Source organism: Rhinopithecus roxellana, chromosome 7 (genome assembly GCF_007565055.1).
Source record: "Rhinopithecus roxellana isolate Shanxi Qingling chromosome 7, ASM756505v1, whole genome shotgun sequence".
In the NCBI taxonomy this organism is placed as follows: Eukaryota; Metazoa; Chordata; class Mammalia; order Primates; family Cercopithecidae; genus Rhinopithecus; species Rhinopithecus roxellana.
Window position 1 is genome coordinate 95,156,923 of NC_044555.1, and position 24,980 is coordinate 95,181,902.

At 42.5% G+C, this 24,980-nt stretch overlaps 1 protein-coding gene across 5 annotated transcripts in view; it reads right to left on the minus strand.

The window, feature by feature from the left end:
• COL4A6 (collagen type IV alpha 6 chain) overlaps nucleotides 1–24,980 on the minus strand; it is a 298,746-nt gene that overhangs the window by 29,574 nt on the left and 244,192 nt on the right. For all 5 annotated transcript variants that reach the window (XM_010358971.2, XM_010358974.2, XM_010358973.2 and 2 more), the window contains exons 13-23: nucleotides 24,864–24,917; nucleotides 12,273–12,332; nucleotides 10,859–10,903; nucleotides 10,311–10,364; nucleotides 9,406–9,475; nucleotides 8,255–8,362; nucleotides 7,159–7,299; nucleotides 6,157–6,261; nucleotides 4,275–4,435; nucleotides 3,624–3,803; nucleotides 2,872–3,055 (exon numbers count right to left, since the gene is read on the minus strand). In XM_010358971.2, the coding sequence (XP_010357273.2) occupies nucleotides 2,872–3,055; nucleotides 3,624–3,803; nucleotides 4,275–4,435; nucleotides 6,157–6,261; nucleotides 7,159–7,299; nucleotides 8,255–8,362; nucleotides 9,406–9,475; nucleotides 10,311–10,364; nucleotides 10,859–10,903; nucleotides 12,273–12,332; nucleotides 24,864–24,917 (1,162 nt within the window). The remainder of the gene's footprint in view (nucleotides 1–2,871; nucleotides 3,056–3,623; nucleotides 3,804–4,274; nucleotides 4,436–6,156; nucleotides 6,262–7,158; nucleotides 7,300–8,254; nucleotides 8,363–9,405; nucleotides 9,476–10,310; nucleotides 10,365–10,858; nucleotides 10,904–12,272; nucleotides 12,333–24,863; nucleotides 24,918–24,980) is intronic.

Genomic DNA, 24,980 nt, shown 5'->3' on the forward strand with positions numbered 1-24,980 from the left:
ATATTTGGTTGTCATAGAAAAAGAAAGCTAATGCTCTTTATTAAAGTAATTTCTTGAAACTTTTCGTACTGCAAGAAGGACATGGTTATGGTTTGAATATGATTTGTCTCCACCAAAACTCATGTTGAGACTTGGTTTCCAGAGTGGCTGTGTTGGGAGGTGGTGCTTCTGAGAGGTAATTAGGTTGTTAGGATGGGTTAATCTCTTTCTCGGGAGACTGGGTTATTTCTCAAGGGAATGGATTTGTTCCCACAGGAGCAGGCTGTTATAAAGCAAGGTTGCTTTTAGTGTTTGGACTCTTTTGCATGTGCTCTTCTGCTTTCCACAATGAGCTGAAGAAGCACAAGGCCCTCAACTGATGGGCTGCCCAATCTTGGACTTCCTAGCCTTCAGAATCATGAGCTATATAAACCTCTTTTCTTTGTAAATTACCCAGTCTCAGATATCCTGTTGTAGCAACAGAAAATGGAATAAGACAAACATTTTCTGCATAAGGCATCTCCCAGGCTATAGCTTACCATATCATATTCCTAAGAACTTTCTGTGTCCAGGGACTAGTGATATTTGGGATACAGATTGTCCTGCAAGCTTCCTTCTGTTCACTCAGCAGGTTCTCAAATAGTTAAAATGTTGATAATAGCCAGAAGACTTGGAAGTGTGTAAGTTTATAAGTGTCATGTTATTATAACTCAGTTTAAAACCTTGTTGCTTGCAAAATGGTTTAATCTACAGTGAAGACCCAATTAGGGGAGGAGCAGTAGAATGACCATGAGTAATGTCTCTGGGAACAGAGCTAGAAGCAAAGCTATAGCTAACACTAGGACTTCCAACAGGCAGAATGATTTTATTTGATAAATCCTTATGGCCAGGAGCAGAGGTTCACATCTGTAATCCCAGCATTTTGGGAGGCTGAGGCACATGGATCACTTGAGGTCAGGAGTTTGAGAACAGCCTGGCCAACATGGTGAAAGCGTGTCTTTACTAAAAATACAAAAATTACCCAGGTGTGGTAGAGGGTGCCTGTAATCCCAGCTACTCGGGAGGCTGAGGCAGGAGAATCGCTTGAACCCAGGAGGCAGAGGTTGCAGTGAGCCAACATCATGCCACTGCACTCCAGCCTGGGTGAGAGTGAGACTTCATCAAAAAAAAAAAAAAAAAAAAAAAAAAAGGAAAATGTCCTTACAACCTTCACAATAATTAATTTGTTAAATGAAATATTGACTCGGTTTTAAGAATCTTGAATTATCAAGTTTTAACCTGTACCATCAACCTTATTACACCGAATCACAAAAATAGATTTTGAAATAAATAAAATTTTGCAAGACCTGGTATCCTGTCTTCTTTTATTGTAATTCTTCAAGATGATAAGGTGGAAACAGGAGAAATATGTTTAAGAAATAGCCCCTTCGTTATTGGGAAGGCTCTTTCTTCTGCAAATAAATATCAGTCTCCTATGGAACACTGCACTATGCTAGGCATGTAAAGAGACTCTAAGAAGTATTACCATTCCTAGTATCAAGAGACTTACAATGCAGTTGGGGAAAGTAAAAGCATTAATGGAAGGAGATATATAATTTAAGTAGCAATGACATACTGTGGAGGCCAAGGGAAAGCTTAATGGAAGAAGTGGGGTTTATCTTGAACCCTGAAAGAGGCATATGATATGACTACACAAAGAGGAACAGCACTCCAGAAAAAGGCAACATGGCAAAATCTTGAAGCTGGAAGTGAACACATTGTGTTTGGGTACAATGAAGAAGACTGGTATCTTAGTTTTTTTGTTTCAATTAAGAGCATTATATAAGGTTGAAAAGGTTGGTTGTATCCATGTTTGGAGACTTCTGAATTCCAGGTTGAGGAGTTTGGACATTATATGATCTCTATTCAATTGGTACCATATGTGGCTTTGAACTGGGGGAGTTACATGATGATATTGGCACTTTACAGATTGGCTGCAGTGTTCATAATAGAATTGAATGTAAAAACTACTTAGGAAGTTGTTGTCATTCACTCACTTATCCATCCATCCATCCATCCATCCATCCATCCATCCATCCAACCACCCACTTATTCCAACAAGCCTATAGGTATTTGAAAACCTAGGCATGAGATAATGAGAGTTTAGTAGCAAGAAGAGAAGGAAAGAATATAAGAGGAATTGCAAAGGAAATAAGAGATAATCTCAAAATTTTAAACTTCAGATTATTATAAGTGTGGTGTCACTAATGGAAGCATAGAAGTTGTGGAAACCCAGAAGTTGGGATGAGCAGCTGTTCTGGCTGTATTGAAGACTAGTTATTAGCACAGCACCTTCATAAACTATAAGCAGGACTGTTACACATAATTCCTAAAATTCAAGTAGAAAAAGAAGTTATATAAAGAAGAAGGAGTTAAGGGATAAAATGGGGATTAGACTATATGCAACTAGATTTCTGCCCAATCTGAGATTCCATGAGTTGAGGAAAGGTTTTTCCTAGCTAATGATATTACCACACAATTTAGAGGGCACCTTGTCCAATCTCCCACTCATTGCTTTGATGACATTTGCAATAAGTGGTCATCCATCTTCTTCTTGAACTCTTCCAGGGATTATGAGCTCATAACCTCCCTCGGTAGCTCTGTTACATTTTCAGACTGCTTTGGTAGGAAGTCCTTCACTAAGCAGAGTGGAAATCTGTATTATTCTGTCCCCTAAGCTTACCACAATACAATCATAATACTTTTTTTCACATGCAAATCCTTCAGGGGGTTGAAGGTACTGATTATGGTGAGACAAGTCTTTTCTTATGATACATTTTATGCACCTGGGTCATATCCACTCTACAAGGGGTCAAATTTCCAAGTCCAAAGCCATCTGATTCTATGACTCACCCTTAGATCCAGGAGGGCCTTGTTGTCCCGGTAATCCATCCTTGCCTTTATCTCCAGGAAGCCCACGGGGTCCAGGAAGTCCTGGTAACCCAATTCCCGGGAGGCCAGGTGGACCAGGATGGCCTTTTTCACCAGGAAGTCCAGGTAACCCCTTTTCACCTGGGAAGCCCTGCCCACCATCACCCTAGACAACACATAAAAAAAAGAATGAAAATTCAACTCAGAGGTTTATCTGGACAGTCCTCTGACTACAAGAAAGAGGTAGCCAGTGTGACCAATGCTTTGTGTTTTGTTAAAATTATCTATCATCATCATAGTTTATCAATCAGTCTCCTCTGACTTTAGTTAGTGGATATGAATCTTGTCTCCTCTGGATGATCTAACAACGCAAAAGTTTCTGGATAGGGGTGAGGAAACAGGGGAAGAAATGAGCAGGATAATAACAACCCTAGAGATCACAGAAAGTGGCTAGATTACTTGAGGAGAAAAGTCGCTGAGAAGCTGAAGTATTTCTAAGTCATATGGTCAGGTGTTACTAGCATTTATCAAATGAGACAATGATCCATTCTGAGAAAATGATTCCCACTTTACATAAAGGAAAAGCAAAAAGCAAAAAGTTTCAGTGGCAGAGGCGGGACAAGGTGCTCTAGACTCTGTTCTTCCCTGTTTCATGGTCCAGTGGCCATCAGACCCCCCAACAAAGTCAGGTGTAAAGATCTGTAGAGCTAATCACCCAGGAACGATCAACTTACCGGAAGTCCTGGCAGACCTGGTAGACCTGGTACTCCGTCGTTGCCTGGTTTTCCTATTATACCAGGGAAGCCCTGGGAGCCAGAATCACCGCGATCCCCTGGCATTCCTGAGACTGTACTGAGAATTGGTTCCCCCTTCTTTCCTTTGGGTCCTGAAGGACCCGGAGACCCAACTAAGCCCTGACAAAGACAGAAGAGGGAGGAGTCAGAAGGTGCAGACTTCATAGAATTCTGGCACTTAGCATTATGACTTAGAGCAGAACCGTGGCACTGTTATAGACCTGATTATGTTGTAATCTTGAATAACAGTTGCCCATTTATTTCTGCACCTTTTGTAAATTTTGAAATCTTTGAAGATGGAAACCTCACCTTAATTCTTATTTTATCTTCATGAGCCAGCACATTGCTAGGCAAATGTAAACAATGTTGTGGAAGGAAGAAAGTGGGGAAAGAGAGAAGGGAAAATAGGCAGGTTAAAGCAGAAGGACTTTAAGACGCTCTATAGTTAGACTTCCTGTTGTAGATCAAAACCCCAAAACTTTGTTTTAATCCCATCTCTCTTGTATGCACTTTAGAAAAGTAATTGGGGGGATTGAAGGGCACTAGAAAGATTCCATTGCTTCCTCAGGGTCAAAGTTTGGCAAGACTTACTGGAGCCCCTGCTGGGCCCTGTGCACCCCCAGAGCCTCGATCTCCTCTGGCTCCTTTAAGGCCTGGAAGGCCTATGAGACCCCGTGGACCAGGTGGGCCTGGTTCCCCGGGTGGTCCAGTGTTGGGAACACCACCGTCACAAGCACAGAAACCTGAGTCTCCTGGGAGAAAAAGACAACATAGAACGAAGTGGGTCATTTTTTTTTTTTTCTAAGAAGAATGAAGAATTGATAGTGGTTATTTGTGACTTGAACAACTCCATGGAGGCAATCTGAAGGCTTGCAGAGAACACACTCAAATGAACTTGGTTTACTCTCCAGCAGAGTATGCCTGTGTTAGTGGTTCAGATTTTATTAGTCAGGGATGAGGCTCAGCCATCAGTAAGTCTAAAGTATAGCCGTAGTTGAGAACCACTGACCTATACTAACTAGCTGAGAGTCTGGAATTCAAGCCGCTCAAAGATTTTTTTTTACCAAAATGTCTTTTCACCTGACTTTTGTACACATGACACAAATGTGTACATATTTTTGTACACGTTGAGACAAATGCCAAATAAATAATGAGAGGGATTTCAACAAAGCACCTTTGAAGAGGTATCAAGGAGTCACTAGCACTATGGTCCAACTCCCTATATCTTCCTTGCTTATTGTCTGGAAAATGAGAATTGGTGCCAACATCGGTGACTCTGAGTTTCCTAAGATTCTGAAGGGCCCCTTCTTACTTTTAGAAAACTGATGATTCCTAAAACTCTAAGAGAATAGTCTGTTCTTCAGATTAGTATTTCTTGAGTGTGATCCTACATCAGTCACCTGTGATGGTTGCTTATAAGGCAGCTTGCTGGGCCCTATCTCAGTCCTAATCGCTCAGTCTCAGGAGGCCAGACCAAATAATCTAATTTTTAATAACTTCCCCTGGGTGATTCTCATGTGTAATGAAGTTTGAGAATCCCTATCACTATTCCATACTTAGAGAAAATCTTTCAGCTTCATGGAAATACAGAATGGGAAGCATCAGAAATGTCCCTCTTTTAGGACTGTGAATGGTATCAAGAAATACACCAGCTTTGTAGTGAGTTAGGTAAGGGCCAAAATTAACATCTAAGTTAATTTAATGCCCTTTTCCATCAAATAGTTTGCCTGGGACCTGAATCGTAGAGAATAAGCTTTCAGGCATTTCTTAACCAGCCTCTATATACTTAGGTAATGACATTTTATGACAGAGCAATGAGAAAGGAGAGGAGTAAGTTAGAACTTCTCTGTTTGAGCCTGAGGAAAGCAGTTCATTCCTAGAGATCTTGAATAACTGAACCCTAGGCCATCCCAAAACCCCTCTCCAGTCAGTAGTTTCACTTCTTCCTCCACCCTGGCCTAGGCCACAACCATAATGAATTGACTTATTGAGCATCTTCCCCTCACAGTAAGTGACAGAAGGGGGAAATGACCCAAAGGCAGCTGCGGTCATTGATCAGTTCTCCAACACCAGTGGGGGCTAGGGTTGTTTTCCTGGAGCCAGTTGGGTTTTTCAGAGTCCCAGGTCTTGACCTGTTCAGAGCACTTTGCTTAAGGCTGAAGGTAATAAGTGGCTTACATCCTTGGTCTTGCAACCTGGGAGGGGTAGCAGCATGCACTGGTTAACAGCCTGGGCTGCAGGTAGAGGAGAAAGAAAAAGAAGCCTGCGAACAACTTGGTCCTGTGTGACCTCCATTGCCAGCCTCAGTCTTAGAGACCCAAATATAGCACTTCTAACAATCCTATAATCAAAGCCCCAAACAAGATCCACAATTGCTTCTGTTTAGGCTCCCCAGGCTGTTGGTTTTCTCATTCCCCATAAAGCCTTCTCTAAGGAGTTTGGAGGACCAAGAGACTCAAGGGGACAAAATCACCTTTTATTCCTTTGAGGCCTGGGTTTCCTTTTGGACCCTGTTCTCCTCGGAGACCAGGGAACCCTGGCTCTTTGTTGTGTAGAGTTTTGGTCTCAAATTCTGGACCTTTGGGTAAAAAAAAGATAAAGGATTAGCAGCTTGTATAAGCCTGATGACTTCCCTGACTCACCACAGCAGCTCAATCACCGAGGCCCAAGTCCTTGAGGCTCAACAACCAGAGCAGAGACAAAAAAATAAAATTCAAGACCGGGACCCCAAATCTGCAGCAAGGAGTCAACAGGACCTCTGTTGGCTCAATTCACTCTACTAATATTTATGGAATGTCCATTATGTTCCAGGCACTGTACTAGACAGTGGGGTTAGAGGAATGAACAAGGTAGCTTTTAAAACTCAGCAGTACCAATGTCTACCCCAGAACCCCCCCTTAGGACAAAAGAGGAAAGAGGTGCAAGCTGCAGTGGATATGGGCTTTAAGGTACAAAGAAACATTCTGGGCAGCATTTCCAGCTTTTCTCTCAGAATCTAGAATCTCACACTCAAGTAGGAGATCTAAGAAGGACAAGCCCTGTGTAGGCTTTTAGCAGCCACCTCAAGGGTCCAGGCTTGGCTTCTTTTTTTCTCAGTCTCTCAGCCCACCCCATTGGAGCCTTGTGGACCAGGGCAAGTTCAAAATAACCAATGCTGCTTCTTTATGAGCTGAAAAAACAGACTTAAAGGCTGAGAACAGTGAAAGATAGAGTGGGAATGGGTACAAAACTTGGAAGACATTAGGCCCTAGTTTGCTTGTTCCTTGATGGAGAACACTCTGCTGTTATCAATAACTGGTAGAGGCAGGGATCTGACTCAGAGACGATGGGGCCTTCATGGCTGCCCCTCTGCAATTATCATGTGTATCCTGGCTTAGCTGTTTCACCTGTGAGATGCCCCCTCAAAAATCATGACTGTTCTGCAATCTGGATTAAATCTGAGTCTTGAGACCAAAAAGAGAAATGAGTAACTTACTAGGTGGGCCTGGTGGACCTGGTGGGCCTGGCAAACCATCTCTGCCAGGGAGGCCAGCTGCTCCAATTGTGGTACGGCCTGGGTTTCCTTGGTCCCCCTTCAGCCCTGGAAATCCCTGAGGCCCTAGGGCTCCTGGGACACCTGGAAAAATAAGCCCACACACAAATGCTCATTATATCACCCCACTCTCTGGAGTATTCCTATCTGTGGCATATGTTGGAAACAAATCCAAGGAAGAATTTAGGGAAGCATTTGCCCTTCTCTTGCATCAGAGTTAGAAGGATCCTTAGGGATCAATTAGCCTAATCTCTTGGGAAACTGAGACCCAAAGAAGAGAGGAAACATGATCAGGGGCCCAGCATTTCTCAGTGGCAAACCTGAGAGGAAAATCTGGGCCTCTAGCCTTTTACTTCTTGATTTTTTCCCAACTTGGTGCTGGGGCCACCTGTACCATTTCCAGGTGACTGCTTTAAAACCATAGGTATCCTCACAGCAGCCCATCTCCAAGGAATTTAGAAACTGGTGACTTTAAAAGTAAAAGTTGAGCTTTATATCTGGGGCATCACTGTATCCCAGACTCTGGCATGCCTTTTTCCACATGTCACTATAGAATGACATATGGATGTGATTAGTTCAAGAGTGTTACCCACAGGATCCTGGGACCATTCAGTACCTGGCTGAAACCCACAGCAAGGTTCTGGGTACAAATCTTCATCTGGGCTTTTGCTAGCCCCTCTTGGCAAGCATCAACTGGGATGGCACATCCACAGGAGGGTGACAAAGCTCCAGCAACTCAACCCAGGACCCCTCTTGTTGCTGCAAACCTCAGTGACAGTCTAGGATTGCCTGTCCAGCTATGATACATTATTTAAGCCAAAAACAAAAGCTGCTCACCCAGGCCCTCCCTATCCCCACATACGTTAGCCTTGGGCTGGCAGTCGGGAAACTACTGACTATAGTGTACCTCTTCTTTGACTTTGGCTAGGTGTGTGCCCCAACCCAGAGGTACAGAAGGGAATGCTAGGAACCACAGTGTATAGATGACTGATCTGCACAGGAGATGGGTTAGTTTTTTGTTTTTTGTTTTTGTTTTTACCTGATAATGCTGGTGAGCCAGGGACACCAGATGGGCCACGCAGGCCCTGGATGCCTTCATCTCCTTTAAGGCCTGGGAGGCCAGGTACACCAGGGTCTCCAGGATTACCTGGCATCGTAATGAAAGACAGCAGTAAATAAAGGCAGAGGAGGCCCACAGATGCTACAAAATGCTCAAGAAGAGGTGCAGGGAGCTGTCCTGGCATTAGAAGTGCCTTTCTTGCCCTTCCCAAGTCTCTCATGCTAATGGCCTCACATGATAATTGGTCTTCTGGAGCCAAGGGGCCTTCTGGAGCCAACATTAGTGTATTAAGAATTGGCCTGGCCACGGCCTGCCTTTCGTGGTAAGCTCTGGTAAGTACTTCTTCTTCTTCTACCACTAATCCGCTGTAATGCCTAAAATGTCTACCATTTGGATTAAGATGTTGAAGTCCACTATTTATGTTACACATATATGTTTCCTGTGAATGGCACACAGGAAGCCACTGTCAAATATTAATACCAAACCGGGCATGGGCCTTAGAGGATGAGAGGAGAGGGATAAGTGGGAAGACCCATGGAAGAGTCACTACAGTAGAAGCCTTTGGTCAAACAAGAAGTAGCTGGAGATACTGGGCATCTCAATATTTGGAGAAGGTAAAGGGAAGAGTTGGGCACACACAATAACTAGGACAAGGAGAGATGAAGACAGACTTTCTAAGCATCACACTCTCGAGGGCTCTCAGCCACTTGCTCCCCTAACCAAAGGTACTTTTCCACTTCCTATGAAATTGTCAAGCTCAAGCATGCATGGAATCACCTACATGAGGCCCTGAGTATTCCATAGTATCAAACTGAAGTCAGCCCAGTGGGGGGGTGGTTATCCATCCTTCCCAAAGCATCGCCAGGAGAACCATTTTCACCAAATTCAGGCCCAGGCAGACCCAAATCCTAGGCTTAGTGGACTCAACACAAAAACAGGGTGCTGGGCTTGGCTTCTCTGCCCAAGAGATTGGAGTTAGCTTTATTACCCAAGTTCAGGAGCCATGAGGGGCTCTTGGGTGTGTCAAGTTTAGCAACAATCGAGTAACTAAGTATCCTTTAATAATTACAGGGGATAGAGGATTTAACTTCCTGTCTTTATTTTCTACTCAAATTAATGAGAAGTTGCACCTGAGATCACAGCACCATCTATATCGATGAAAACATCTGGGCCTGGCAGGCCAATGTCACCCTTTTCACCCTGCAAAGATTAAGTACATTAAACACAAATGTTTCCATGTCCTTATTACCCAAGATCTATGTGCCATTAAAGCCCATCCCTAGGAAAATGAAAGGTTCTTCCTTCTACAACCCTGGATTTTCAGGGTCAACTAGTCCATAGGTTAATTTCAAAGTCCCATAAATTTAAGATGAAGATGACACAAAGCAGGCCAGAGGCCTAACATTCAGTTGCAAAACTGTCAAGGACAGGGGATCCCAATTTTATTTTGCAACTCTACTCAAGGACAGTCTGCTCTGGGCCTTGACTGTACCTAAGTAGTGCTAAGGAGAGAACAGAGTTTTAACTTTTTTCCACTCTCAACAGTCCTGGGCCTCTACTACCATCACAACCCTTGTTAGTGGATGATGTCAGGCAGGGGAAATTAAAGGAGTTCTAATACTCCCCAAAGACAGACTTAGGCACCAAAAACACATACAGTGGCATATCCAGGGTGTGATGGTGGCAGTTATATGCCCCAGGTGTAGGCAAAAAGGGGATGCATTGTCTGTAGAGAATTTAAAACAATAATAAAACCAACAGTTGGCAATTCTAAGCAACATGAATAAAATTTTCCTCATCTGTGGGATGGACTTGCTCTCACCAGCCCCTGCCCTTAGTTTACCACTGATCAAGTAGTATCTAAGAAATGCTCGTTAGCAGCTTTGTATATTCAAAGTAGGTTACATGCATTTCTTGAGAAAAAATTGAAACTTAAAAGGTCAAAATATTAAAAGTACTTCATCTTATATACAGACATTTGTGGTAATTCACCCTTCTACCTACCAACCCCGGATTTTTCCCTTCCCAACTTTACCTCAATTCCTTGGAATCCATTAAGCCCAGGAAATCCCAGGGTCCCTTTCTTGCCCTGTGACAGAAACATAGTTACCACTAAGCTGAAAGTATGAGAGCATAAGAGAGTCTGGTCTTTGGATTAAGCCAGGGCAAATGGCACAGGGATCTTGGATGACATTGCAGGGTATGTGTGGCTTCTATCTGACTCTGGAAGCTGTAAAATCTCCCAGAAGACAATATGGCAGTAGGTAGCCAATTTACATATTAGGAGGTACAAGGGCCACAAGGCTAGACACGGATACAAGCAGGCTGGACTTGCTAGTCCCTGATAGCATGCCAAAGATGTATGACCACAGCATGGAATGGCAAGGCACTGAACTTGACACTGGATACCCATGTTCTTGAGTGAAAAGAAAAGAGGACAGTGGCTAGGATTATACCAAAAAAAAGGGAGATGAACAATTTGCATTATAAGTAATGTCTCCCTTTGGCCATGTTAAGTAAAGCAAGGGGGACTTTTAATTGGGATTTTATACACCAAGGCTTTAATGATATTAACCAAAATACCTGTTGCCCTGGAGGGCCTTGGACTCCTTCTGAACCCATGGGACCCTGTAAAGAAAATAGTTGCACCTTAGAAAAATCAATAGGCTACCTAGAAAAAGCCACTAGACTTATATAACAAAGTTATACAACTGAGTTCAGGATTTAGCAGCTCCTAAAATCAGGTAAGCGAAAGTTCCTAGACCTGGCTTAATGACTTTTTTTTTTTTTTTTTTTTTTTTCAAAGACAGAGTCTCACTCTGTCACCCAGGCTGGAGTGCAGTGGTACAGTCTTGGTTCACTGCAACCTCCGCCTCCAGGGTTCAAGCGATTCTCTTGCCTTAGCCCCCCGAGTAGCTGGGACTATAGGCATGCGTCATCACACTTGGCTAATTTTTGTATTTTTCAGTAGAGACAGGGTTTCACCATTTTGGCCAGGCTGGTCTCAAACTCCTGACCTCAAGTCATCCACCCGCCTCAGCCTCCCAAAGTGCTGGGATTACAGACGTAAGCCACCGCGCCTGGCCTAAAGACTTCTTTCTAAGCACTAATCCATCAGGCTAAATAGCCACATGGAGCATTTTTTAAGAGCTAAATAGATGGAAACAGTTTAATTAGTAGGTGGAATTTGATAGAAGGGTTGGGTGGTATTATACTTAGTCTGCATTAGTTCCAAGTCAAAAGATCTTTAAATAGATTATGGGAGGGCCTCGTCTTCCACCTCAAATGCATTCTTTGTTGGTGATTATATGTATTTTCAAGACAAGGGAGGGGGAAAAGTAGAGAAAGAAATGGCAGGGTAACGGATAAATATGGCTAAATACTCAAAGGACTCTTACTTAATAAACTTCATAGTCAACTTAACAACACAATTCTCTAAAATGTTACTTCTTTGAGGCTAAGCTTGGCCCACTGCTTCTAGCTCAAGACCTAAGTGCCCGAAGCTAGGAATCAGAGAGGCTAATAGTTATTTTTCCATTTCAAATGAGATTATTATTGGAAACTGTTGACTCCAAACATCACTCACTATGTTCTAGAACTTTCCAGGCTTGTGTCTGTCCTAAAAGGTTGCACTTGGCCCTCTTTCTTCCATTCCTGTGCCACTTCCGTGCTCAATTCCCTCAGAATAGAATGGAATAGAAAGCAAGGCAACACTCATATCATTCTTTAGCCCAGAAGACAATGATACATGACAGCAAGGAGATAAATAGGCTGAGGCGCCACCTAGAGTAGAGGGTGCCTCTTTCCTTTTCAAGAGAGTCATTCAATCAAGGGAATGGGGCTAAGAGAGAAGGAGGTCTTAGGAACCTGCCATTGGGTTGAGGAGAAACGAGAAGCTTAGGTGGCAATTAAGTTGCAAAACATAAAGAAGCAAACAGGAAAGCAAATGGACAAGGTGACTTGACAGACCCAGGCAAGTAATATTCCAGGTTCGTACCCTAGGTCCTGGCAAACCAGGGATTCCCTTTTCTCCCTTTTCTCCAGTAGATCCAAGGCCCTAAATGAAAAAAGAAACCACAAGTTATAATGCTTGTTTTCTCATCAGTCTCCTGGCTTCATCCAAAGCAAGGGGGCTATTTTAATTAAGCTCCATTCTCCCCTTAGGGAGGCTCACCATGCTGTCTCTTGTCACTGCCTGAGAAGCACGTAAGTTCTGAATATGAATTGGACCATTCATTCAAGGTCCCCCTTTGGTTCTAGAAGTAATGCCCCCCCACCCCACCCACAACACTGTTCCATGTATTTATAGTATCATAGGCTAACAGCATAGAAATGATTAAATATCTAACCTTGCTGATTTTATAGACGAGGAAATCAACATCTGAATGAATTAAAATTGAATGAGAAAGCTAGATCTTGTGTTTTTCATTCCGGGAACCTTTCCATTAGAACAGGCTGCCTTCTATCATTTAGGAACTTGATTATTTGACCTACAAATGGAGGATTATGCAAATTCTTGGGGGTTGATACTAGGGGGAAGAGCAAGAGCTTTTCCCCTTTGGTGACATAATGAGCACAACATCCTTTTCAGTGGGAAGAAGTATTTCTATCTAGGCATGGTCTGAAACCCTACAGCTCCTGTACCGGGACTGTAGGGCTCTTGCCTGGCCCTACAGATATAGTCCAAAGGGGACTGTGAGATGGTCTCCAATCCCTCTTGCCCTGGTCATCGGAGGTGAGGATTTGTAGCCATGAATATGACTTGGGGATTCTCTAGGGAAAAGCAGGAACTGCAAGAAGCAGAGTGAGTAAGAAAGAACTTCCTCCCCTCTGGGTCCAAGGCAAATGTCTGGGCCCCCAAGAAACAGAAGAGTTCATTACTAAAGTGGACAAAGTTTTTCAAAGAAAACTTAAATGAGGCCACTGTGCTGTTGTTTAAAATTGTACTTTTTGGAGCATAGATTTAGCAAACAACATTTTGGCTTATTGTGAAAGTAAAGGATGCAATGAAGGAAAGACACTAAATGTTGTGGAACATCTGTTGTCCCTTTAATGTGACCTGGCTCACCTGCTCAAATCCCATTTGTAGCTTTTTCTTCCTTTTACATACATACTCAGTGTGCTCCCATGAGTACTGAAAGCTGGTTGAGCACCCCTTGGCTTTCTGGGCCCAGGGTTTTTCATTTTTGTTTCCTTTTGGCTAGTCATGGTTTTGTTTTTTTAATGTGGGTTGTTTTCATTGTCTTTTTATTGGGAGGAGTGTGTGTGTGTGTGTGTGTAGGATCCAATTCAAAGCAGGCTTTGGTCCCGTACTTACCTGTTCTCTTTTCTGCATTTATATAACTGTGCATCAAATAGCTCAGCCTTCATGCTACATTAAATTTCTAATGTGAAAGGCTCGTGGGTTAAACTGAATGCAAACTTATTTAAAATATTAGTTTTTCTGCATCAAACCAAGGCATGCTGCAACTTGGTGGAATGTCTATCGGCTTCTGAGGTCAAACACTTCAAGAAGCCTTCTCTGACCTGTTCATGAAATCTGTGGTGGCCCATGCTGCCCCAAACTCTTAAAGTGCAAAGATTGGTTGCATATGAAAGTTTTGTAAGCATGAGGCCTATATTACACTCTCTTTTATCTTTCTCCAAGGCCCATTACTACAGTCTGAACACATACAAGGTGGTCCAGTAAATACTTGTTGAACTGAATGGAATAATGACCTAGAGAACAAAACTGTTGCAAAGGGTGAAGGAAAGAATGTTCAGGAACCATCTTGTGCCCCCATCTGTCTTGCCCTCAGTTATAAATATAAGGGGGCCTTGTGCTAATTCTCCAGAAAGCAGAAGAGTCTTGCTTTCTCAGAGGGCCTGAGAGCTTGTGCTATAGTGTGAACAAAAATAAATGTTTAAAAAATGTAAAAAAGAAAAAAAAGACAAATTTGTGTGTGGGGGTTAGAGCCAACAAAAGATAAATAGCTTGGCAAGACACTGGCTGTGCTGTAGGTTCAACTTGTCTCCAAGAATAGGGAGGCACTGTACAGGGACCCTGCTGAACAAGCTGTTCTAGCAAGATGCCCTGGGACTGGCCCTGTCACAGTCAGTCCTCCTCATGAGTAATCTTGCAAATGCTGCTCCCACACTCCTACTTACCCATGGCCTGGAAAGCCTCACTGGAGCTAGCTTAACTGTTTCCAGGCCTGCTCTCCTGGGCTCCAGACTCCTGATGCTTTTTGGTTCTGAGGAGGCTCAATTGAAGAACCCCACCTACCTAGTAGTTACTCCTACTCAACAGTTACCTCAGGATTTGCCAGTTTCTTCTCTTATCCCTCCCCTCATCTATTCCATTTTTGCCTTCCCCTGTGTTTGCTAGTCCCTTGGACAGAGGGCACATGGATATACAATTCTCTCTGACGACTGCCATGGAAAGACCTGTGGCCTACAAGTGTGAGTGTGTTGCTCGAGACAATGGGATAAAATGTGTGAGGTGAGGACTGAGCCAGAAAATCAGAGATGTTTGGTCACTGCAGAGGGGCCAAGAGAAAGAAGGTGAGGGGCAAATCTCTCAGGTTGGGCACTTCATCTCTTACAAAGATTTGGACTCATATAGGAAGAAAACAAATAGTTAAAAGGAACATTTTGGATTCCATAGAGATTTCTGTCTTCAGTGCTGCCTTGTTTCTCAGTAAGTATGGATAATTGAAAGCTGATGTGAAGGCTTTGGATTTGAGAAGCACATTTCCTCTGAAAGGTCCAGAGTATCACAAATACATTACCACATTTCTCCTCATAACTTTTCTGTCATAAGGCATTCATATAAAGTACCTATGAATGTTCCCATTAAACAGATAGAGATATTAGGACTGTGAAGGAGTTACCTGATTTGGCCAAGGTCACACTTTGAATCTGTGCCAAAGTGGGCTGAGAATTCTGGTTTCTTAATTCTCACCCTATGAAAACATGCTCTTCGGGGGGGGGGCGGAGCAAGATGGCCGAATAGGAACAACTCCAGTCTCCAACTCCCAGCGCGAGCGACACAGAAGACCGGTGATTTCTGCATTTTCAACTGAGGTACTGGGGTCATCTCACTAGGGAGTGCCGGACAATCGGTGCTGGTCAGCTGCTGCAGCCTGACCAGCGAGAGCTGAAGCAGGGCGAGGCATCGCCTCACCTGGAAGCGCAAGGGGGAAGGGGGATCCGTTTTCCTAGCCAGGGGAACTGAGACACACAACACCTGGAAAATCGGGTAACTCCCACCCCAATACTGCGCTGTAAGCATACAGGCATTCCAGGAGAATATATCCCACACCTGGCCGGGAGGGTCCCACGCCCACGAAGCCTCCCTCACTGCTAACACAGCAGTCTGCCGCGATCTATCCGCAAGGCAGCAGCGAGGCTGGGGGAGGGGCGCCCGCCATTGCTGAGGCTTAAGTAGGTAAACAAAGCCGCTGGGAAGCTCGAACTGGGTGGAGCTCACAGCAGCTCAAGGAAGCCTGCCTGTCTCTGTAGTCTCCACCTCTGGGGACAGCGCACAGCTGAAGACCAACAGGGGAAGTAGCGGGAGCCGGTGCAGACGCGAACGACTCTGTCTGACAGCTTTGGGGAGAGCCGCGGATCTCCCAACGCGGAGGTTGAGATCTGAGAACGGACAGACTGCCTGCTCAGGTGTGTCCCTGACCCCTGAGTAGCCTAGCTGGGAGAAATCCCCCACTAGGGGCAGTCTGACACCCCACACCTCACAGGGTGGAGTACACCCCTGAGAGGACACTTCCAAAGGAAGAATCAGACAGGTACACTCGCTGTTCAGCAATATTCTATCTTCGGCAACCTCTGCTGCTGATACCCAGGCAAACAGGGTCTGGAGTGGACCTCAAGCAATCTCCAACAGACCAACAGAGAGTCCTTCTGACTGTCAGAAGGAAAACTATCAAACAGGAAGGACACCTATACCAAAACCCCATCAGTTCGTCACCACCATCAAAGACCAGAGACAGATAAAACCACAAAGATGGGGAAGAAGCAGGGCAGAAAAGCTGGAAATTCAAAAAATAAGAGCGCATCTCCCCCTGCAAAGGAGCGCAGCCCATCACCAGCAACGGATCAAAGCTGGTCAGAGAATGACTTGGACGAGAGGAGAGAAGAAGGCTTCAGTCCATCAAACTTATCAGAGCTAAAGGAGGAATTACGTACCCAGCGCAAAGAAACTAAAAATCTTGAAAAAAGAGTGGAAGAATTGACAGCTAGACTCATTAATGCAGAGAAGATCATAAACGAAATGACAGAGATGAAAACCATGACACGAGAAATACGTGACAAATGCACAAGCTTCAGTAACCGACTCGATCAACTGGAAGAAAGAGTATCAGCGATTGAAGATCAAATGAATGAAATGAAGCGAGAAGAGAAACCAAAAGAAAAAAGAAGAAAAAGAAATGAGCAAAGCCTGCAAGAAGTATGGGATTACGTAAAAAGACCAAATCTACGTCTGATTGGGGTGCCTGAAAGTGAGGGGGAAAATGGAACCAAGTTGGAAAACACTCTTCAGGATATCATCCAGGAGAACTTCCCCAACCTAGTAGGGCAGGCCAACATTCAAATTCAGGAAATACAGAGAACGCCACAAAGATACTCCTCCAGAAGAGCAACTCCAAGACACATCATTGCCAGATTCACCAAAGTTGAAATGAAGGAAAAAATCTTAAGGGCAGCCAGAGAGAAAGGTCGGGTCACCCACAAAGGGAAGCCCATCAGACTAACAGCAGATCTCTCGGCAGAAACTCTCCAAGCCAGAAGAGAGTGGGGGCCAATATTCAACGTTCTTAAAGAAAAGAATTTTCAACCCAGAATTTCATATCCAGCCAAACTAAGTTTCATAAGTGAAGGAGAAATAAAATCCTTTACAGATAAGCAAATGCTTAGAGATTTTGTCACCACCAGGCCTGCCTTACAAGAGACCCTGAAGGAAGCCCTAAACATGGAAAGGAACAACCGGTACCAGCCATCGCAAAAACTTGGCAAAATGTAAAGACCATCGAGGCTAGGAAGAAACTGCATCAACTAACGAGCAAAATAACCAGTTAATATCATAATGGCAGGATCAAGTTCACACATAACAATATTAACCTTAAATGTTAATGGACTAAATGCTCCAATTAAAAGACACAGACTGGCAAACTGGATAAAGAGTCAAGACCCATCAGTCTGCTGTATTCAGGAGACCCATCTCACATGCAGAGACATACATAGGCTCAAAATAAAGGGATGGAGGAAGATCTACCAAGCAAATGGAGAACAAAAAAAAGCAGGGGTTGCAATCCTAGTCTCTGATAAAACAGACTTTAAACCATCAAAGATCAAAAGAGACAAAGAAGGCCATTACATAATGGTAAAGGGATCAATTCAACAGGAAGAGCTAACTCTCCTAAATATATATGCACCCAATACAGGAGCACCCAGATTCATAAAGCAAGTCCTTAGAGACTTACAAAGAGACTTAGACTCCCATACAATAATAATGGGGGACTTCAACACTCCGCTGTCAACATTAGACAGATCAACGAGACAGAAAGTTAACAAGGATATCCAGGAATTGAACTCATCTCTGCACCAAGCGGACCTAATAGACATCTATAGAACTCTCCACCCCAAATCAACAGAATATACATTCTTCTCAGCACCACATCGCACTTATTCCAAAATTGACCACATAATTGGAAGTAAAGCACTCCTCAGCAAATGTAAAAGAACAGAAATTATAACAAACTGTCTCTCAGACCACAGTGCAATCAAACTAGAACTCAGGACTAAGAAACTCAATCAAAACCGCTCAACTACATGGAAACTGAACAACCTGCTCCTGAATGACTATTGGGTACATAACGAAATGAAAGCGGAAATAAAGATGTTCTTTGATACCAATGAGAACAAAGATACAACATACCAGAATCTCTGGGACACATTTAAAGCAGTGTGTAGAGGGAAATTTATAGCACTAAATGCCCACAAGAGAAAGCAGGAAAGATCTAAAATTGACACTCTAACATCACAATTAAAAGAACTAGAGAGGCAAGAGCAATCACATTCAAAAGCTAGCAGAAGGCAAGAAATAACTAAGATCAGAGCAGAACTGAAGGAGATAGAGACACAAAAAACCCTCCAAAAAATCAATGAATCCAGGAGTTGGTTTTTTGAAAAGATCAACAAAATTGACAGACCGCTAGCAAGGCTAATAAAGAAAAAAAGAGAGAGGAATCAAATAGATGCAATAAAAAATGATAAAGGGGATATCACCACTGACCCCACAGAAATACAAACTACCATCAGAGAATACTATAAACACCTCTACGCAAATCAACTAGAAAATCTAGAAGAAATGGATAATTTCCTGGACACTTACACTCTCCCAAGGCTAAACCAGGAAGAAGTTGAATCCCTGAATAGACCAATAGCAGGCTCTGAAATTGAGGCAACAATTAATAGCCTACCCACCAAAAAAAGTCCAGGACCAGATGGATTCACAGCTGAATTCTACCAGAGGTACAAGGAGGAGCTGGTACCATTCCTTCTGAAACTATTCCAATCAATAGAAAAAGAGGGAATCCTCCCTAACTCATTTTATGAGGCCAACATCATCCTGATACCAAAGCCTGGCAGAGACACAACAAAAAAAGAGAATTTTAGACCAATATCCCTGATGAACATTGATGCAAAAATCCTCAATAAAATACTGGCAAACCGGATTCAGCAGCACATCAAAAAGCTTATCCACCATGATCAAGTGGGCTTCATCCCTGGGATGCAAGGCTGGTTCAACATTCGCAAATCAATAAACGTAATCCAGCATATAAACAGAACCAAAGACAAGAACCACATGATTGTCTCAATAGATGCAGAAAAGGCTTTTGACAAAATTCAACAGCCCTTCATGCTAAAAACGCTCAATAAATTCGGTATTGATGGAACGTACCTCAAAATAATAAGAGCTATTTATGACAAACCCACAGCTAATATCATACTGAATGGGCAAAAACTGGAAAAATTCCCTTTGAAAACTGGCACAAGACAGGGATGCCCTCTCTCACCACTCCTATTCAACATAGTGTTGGAAGTTCTGGCTAGGGCAATCAGGCAAGAGAAAGAAATCAAGGGTATCCAGTTAGGAAAAGAAGAAGTCAAATTGTCCCTGTTTGCAGATGACATGATTGTATATTTAGAAAACCCCATCGTCTCAGCCCAAAATCTCCTTAAGCTGATAAGCAACTTCAGCAAAGTCTCAGGATACAAAATTAATGTGCAAAAATCACAAGCATTCTTATACACCAGCAACAGACAAGCAGAGAGCCAAATCAGGAATGAACTTCCATTCACAATTGCTTCAAAGAGAATAAAATACCTAGGAATCCAGCTTACAAGGGATGTAAAGGACCTCTTCAAGGAGAACTACAAACCACTGCTCAGTGAAATCAAAGAGGACACAAACAAATGGAAGAACATACCATGCTCATGGATAGGAAGAATCAATATCGTGAAAATGGCCATACTCCCCAAGGTTATTTATAGATTCAATGCCATCCCCATCAAGCTACCAATGACTTTCTTCACAGAATTGGAAAAAACTGCTTTAAAGTTCATATGGAACCAAAAAAGGGCCCGCATTGCCAAGACAATCCTAAGTCAAAAGGACAAAGCTGGAGGCGTCACGCTACCTGACTTCAAACTATACTACAAGGCTACAGTAACCAAAACAGCATGGTACTGGTACCAAAACAGAGATACAGACCAATGGAACAGAACAGAGTCCTCAGAAATAATACCGCACATCTACAGCCATCTGATCTTTGACAAACCTGAGAGAAACAAGAAATGGGGAAAGGATTCCCTATTTAATAAATGGTGCTGGGAAAATTGGCTAGCCATAAGTAGAAAGCTGAAACTGGATCCTTTCCTTACCCCTTATACGAAGATTAATTCAAGATGGATTAGAGACTTAAATGTTAGACCTAATACCATAAAAACCCTAGAAGAAAATCTAGGTAGTACCATTCAGGACATAGGCATGGGCAAGGACTTCATGTCTAAAACACCAAAAGCAACGGCAGCAAAAGCCATAATTGACAAATGGGATCTAATTAAACTAAAGAGCTTTTGCACAGCAAAAGAAACTACCATCAGAGTGAACAGGCAACCTACAGAATGGGAGAAAATTTTTGCAACCTACTCATCTGACAAAGGGCTAATTTCCAGAATCTACAAAGAACTCAAACAAATATACGAGAAAAAAACAAACAACCCCATCAAAAAGTGGGGAAAGGATATGAACAGACATTTCTCAAAAGAAGATATTCATACAGCCAACAGACACATGAAAAAATGCTCATCATCACTGGCCATCAGAGAAATGCAAATCAAAACCACAATGAGATACCATCTCACACCAGTTAGAATGGCAATCATTAAGAAGTCAGGAAACAACAGGTGTTGGAGAGGATGTGGAGAAATAGGAACACTTTTACACTGTTGGTGGGATTGTAAACTAGTTCAACCATTATGGAAAACAGTATGGCAATTCCTCAAGGATCTAGAACTAGATGTACCATATGACCCAGCCATCCCACTACTGGGTATATACCCAAAGGATTATAAATTAGTCTACTACAAAGACACATGTACACGTATGTTTATTGCGGCACTATTCACAATAGCAAAGACTTGGAATCAACCCAAATGTCCATCTGTGACAGACTGGATTAAGAAAATGTGGCACATATACACCATGGAATACTATGCAGCCATAAAAAAGGATGAGTTTGTGTCCTTTGTAGGGACATGGATGCAGCTGGAAACCATCATTCTTAGCAAACTATCACAAGAAGAGAAAACCAAACACCGCATGTTCTCACTCATAGGTGGGAACTGAACAATGAGATCACTTGGACTCGGGAAGGGGAACATCACACACTGGGGTCTATCATGGGGAGGGGGGAGGGGGGAGGGGGGAGGAGGGAGGGATTGCATTGGGGAGTTATACATGATATAAATGATGAATTGATGGGTGCTGACGAGTTGATGGGTGCAGCACACCAACATGGCATAAGTATACATATGTAACAAACCTGCACGTTATGCACATGTACCCTAGAACTTAAAGTATAATAAAAAAAAAAAAAAAAAAAAAAAAAAAAGAAAACATGCTCTTCTATGTAAAGGGGTTATTTTCCAGCTTTGATGTCTTTACAATCAACTGGGGTTTCTATTTTTCAGCCCACATTCTGAAACACTGGAAATACTGAGCTTGAAATGGTACTGCAATTTATCATCGTGCATTGTCGTCAGTCTCTTTCTTTTACAGGACAAAAGGGAATGGGTTGAAATTGCAGCAGGGGAAATACTCTGGGTTCGGATGTGGAAGGGAAGGGGAGGGAGGCAGTGTGAGCCAGTGAAGCCAATAACACTGGAGGAGATCATAAAATCCTTGTAGAGATTTAGAGACAAAAAACCCACCACAGCTGGGATTAGAACAAACTGGACTGTAGGGGGCAGTATGGTATGGGGAAAAAGCCACCAAATTGGCTAGAATTCAAGAAAGCTGAATTTCAGTCTCAGCTCTGCTAATAACTAGCTGCATGATTCTGGACAAATCTCTTCACCCGTTGAGGCTGTAGTTTCCTCATCAGTACAAGGGAAATAAGCCTGGCTCACCTTGCTTACCTCACAGGGACAATGCCAGGTGGTTAGAATCTATGTGAAATGCTCTACAAAGAAGGTGAAAACCTTATTCCCAAACTCACTTGCAAAGTACTTTATATCTGTACTGTCCAATAGAAATATAATATGAGCTACTATGTTATTTTCATTTTCCTAGTAGCCACATTAAAAAAGCAAAGTAAACAGATATTCATTTAAATGATATATTTTACTTAACCAAATATATAATAAATATTGTCATTTTAACATCGAAGTAAAAAATGTTACTGAGATATTCTAGATTTCTTTTCACACTACGTTTTTGAGATCTGGTGTGTATTTTACACTTACAGTACATCTCATTTCAGATCTGCCACATTTCAAGGGCTCAGTAGCCACACATGGCTGGTGGTTACCTTATTGAACAGGACAGCCTTATATGTTTTAAAGAAACTTTGCATACATTATTAGTTGTGTCTTAAAAGAGTAGATATATGCATGCTCTCACTCATATGTGGAAACTAAAAAAGTTTATCTCATGGAGGTAGAAAGTAAAATGAATGATACCAGAGGCTGGGAAGGGTGTGAGAGTGGGGTGGGGGGAGAGATGGAGAGAGGTTGGTTAATGGGTGCAAACATACAGTTAGACAGAATGAATAAGTTCTAGTGTTCGACAGTGGAGTAGGGGGACTATAGTTAACAACAATGTACTGTATATTTCAAAGTAGCCAGAAGAGAGATTTAAAACGTCCCCAACACATAGAAATGATAAATGTTGTGGTCATGGGTATCCTAAATACCCTGACTTCACCATTACACAGTCTGTGCATGTAACAAAATATCACACGCACCCTATAAATATGTAGAAATATTTTCTACCAATAAAAAATATAAATATGACCATTGTCAAATTACAGATATAAAGAGAGGTTCAGTGACTTGCCAAAGTCCCAGAGCAGGGGCTGGGTCTAAAGTTTGGGTGTTCTGTCTCCAACACTAGGGTTCTCTTCCTTTCTGGTTCATTAGATACAGAGGTGATTAAAATCAAGTGCATTGAACAGATGATTCTCCATGCCCCCTTTATTTCTATGGAGTAATAAGAATCATCATGGAAAGAACCTGTGCCACTGGCTCCACTGGCTCTGCTTCCTGGCCACCCAGAGAGACGCAAACTATTTCAAAGTACTGTAGGGAGGGAATGGAATCATCTATCCCCATTGGCCCAGCAAGGACAGGCAGGCCTAGTCATCTTTGATTCATCTATTTTCCACCTGATCTCTATTCCTAATCCATGAAAATCTTGTCAGCTCTTTCAAAACATATCTTGTAATTTAAAAGACACATTAAACAAATGGAATGCATTGGTCTTGTCTGGCTTCTCATTCAAACAAGGCAACTGTAAAAATATATATATACCTATAAGACAATCAAAAATTTGAATTCTGCCTTGTTAACTGATATTAATTACTGATCACAAATTACTGATGATGATACTGTCACTATGTCTTAAAAAGCTCTTACCTTTTAAATATTCAGAGGTCTTTGTGATGAAATGATATGTCTATTATTTGCTTCAGATTGGCCATAAGTTGCTAATTATTGAAACTCTGTGATGGGTACACGAGGGATCATTATGACATTCTCTCTGCTTTTGTAAATGTTTGAAATGCTCCCTAATAACAAGTTTGAATATTTTTACATTTTGAATCTATCCACTTATTTCCATGTCCATTGCTGTCACTATAGTCCAAGTCACCACCACTATCTCTTGCCTGGACTACTGCCCTACCCTCTGTGTTTGCTCTTCCACCCTTCCCATTCCCTCTCCCCTTCCTCCCACAGCCACAGTGATCTTAAAAATACAAGTCAGAGCCTTTGAATGGCTTCCCATTACATTAAAAATAAAAAACTGCATTGACCTATGAAAGTAGCCAAGATCTGGTTCTGACTTCTCTGTCTGGAATTATTGGCCTTGCTTACTCTGTTCCACTTACTCATCTACTTACTGTTCCTCAAAAGTACTGAGGCTTTCTTAACCTCAAGGTCTTCGCACTTACGGTTCCCTCAGCCTTAAAACCTCTTTCTGATCTTCACAAGACGTGCTCCCTCATAATATGCAGGCCTTACCTCATACATCACTTCCTCAGAAAGGCCCTTCTTGACCGCTCTGTCCCAAGTAGACCACCCTGTTCTCCATCCACACTTCATCACTTTACCCTTCTTTCTTTCATCTTTTATATATCACCACTATGTGAACTTGTTATAGATTTATCTGTTTACTGGTTTCTTGTTTGTTTTTTCCCTCACTCCTCCATTAGAATGTAATCTCAAGGACAGGGACTTTTACTTAGTTACCCTTGTAACCTCCAAGTCCAGCAGAATGCCTGGCACGTAGGGACCCTCAAAAGGTAACTGATGAGTGTAAGAATCTAAGCTAGAAAGGCAGATATGAAAGTGAAGGTAGGATTACTAAGATTAGCTACCATCAACTGAATAATAAGTGCTAGACATGTAGTAAGCCCTTTTCATGCATATTATCTCATTTAATCCTCATAACCACCCTAACATTCTCCCCTTTTTTGTAGGTTAGGAAACTGAGGCTCAGAAAAGTTAAGAAACTTGTCCAGGTTCACATAGTTAGAAACTGGCAAAATCAGAAGTCAGGACAAGGTCTGTTTTAACTATAGAGCTTGAGCTAATAACCTCTAAGTTATACAGCCTCATGGAGAACCATGCTTACGTCTCCATGTGTTTGAGAAACAAGAACATCTCCTTAAATGCCTTCTAATAATAAAGATGGTGGCATTCTCTACAATATCCATGGGAAGAGGTCTTTCTGTTAGCCTTCTATTGTTACAGCTTTTGTCCAATCAGACCCTTGAATACATGTTGATCAAATAGAGAGACTTACCGGGAAGCCTGGAGGGCCACTTATGCCTGGAAAACCCTTAGGCCCTGGTTCACCCTGGAAAATCAGCCAAAGGTTAGTAAGTAGCATCAGGAAGCAGCGAACACACCGGAGGATGGC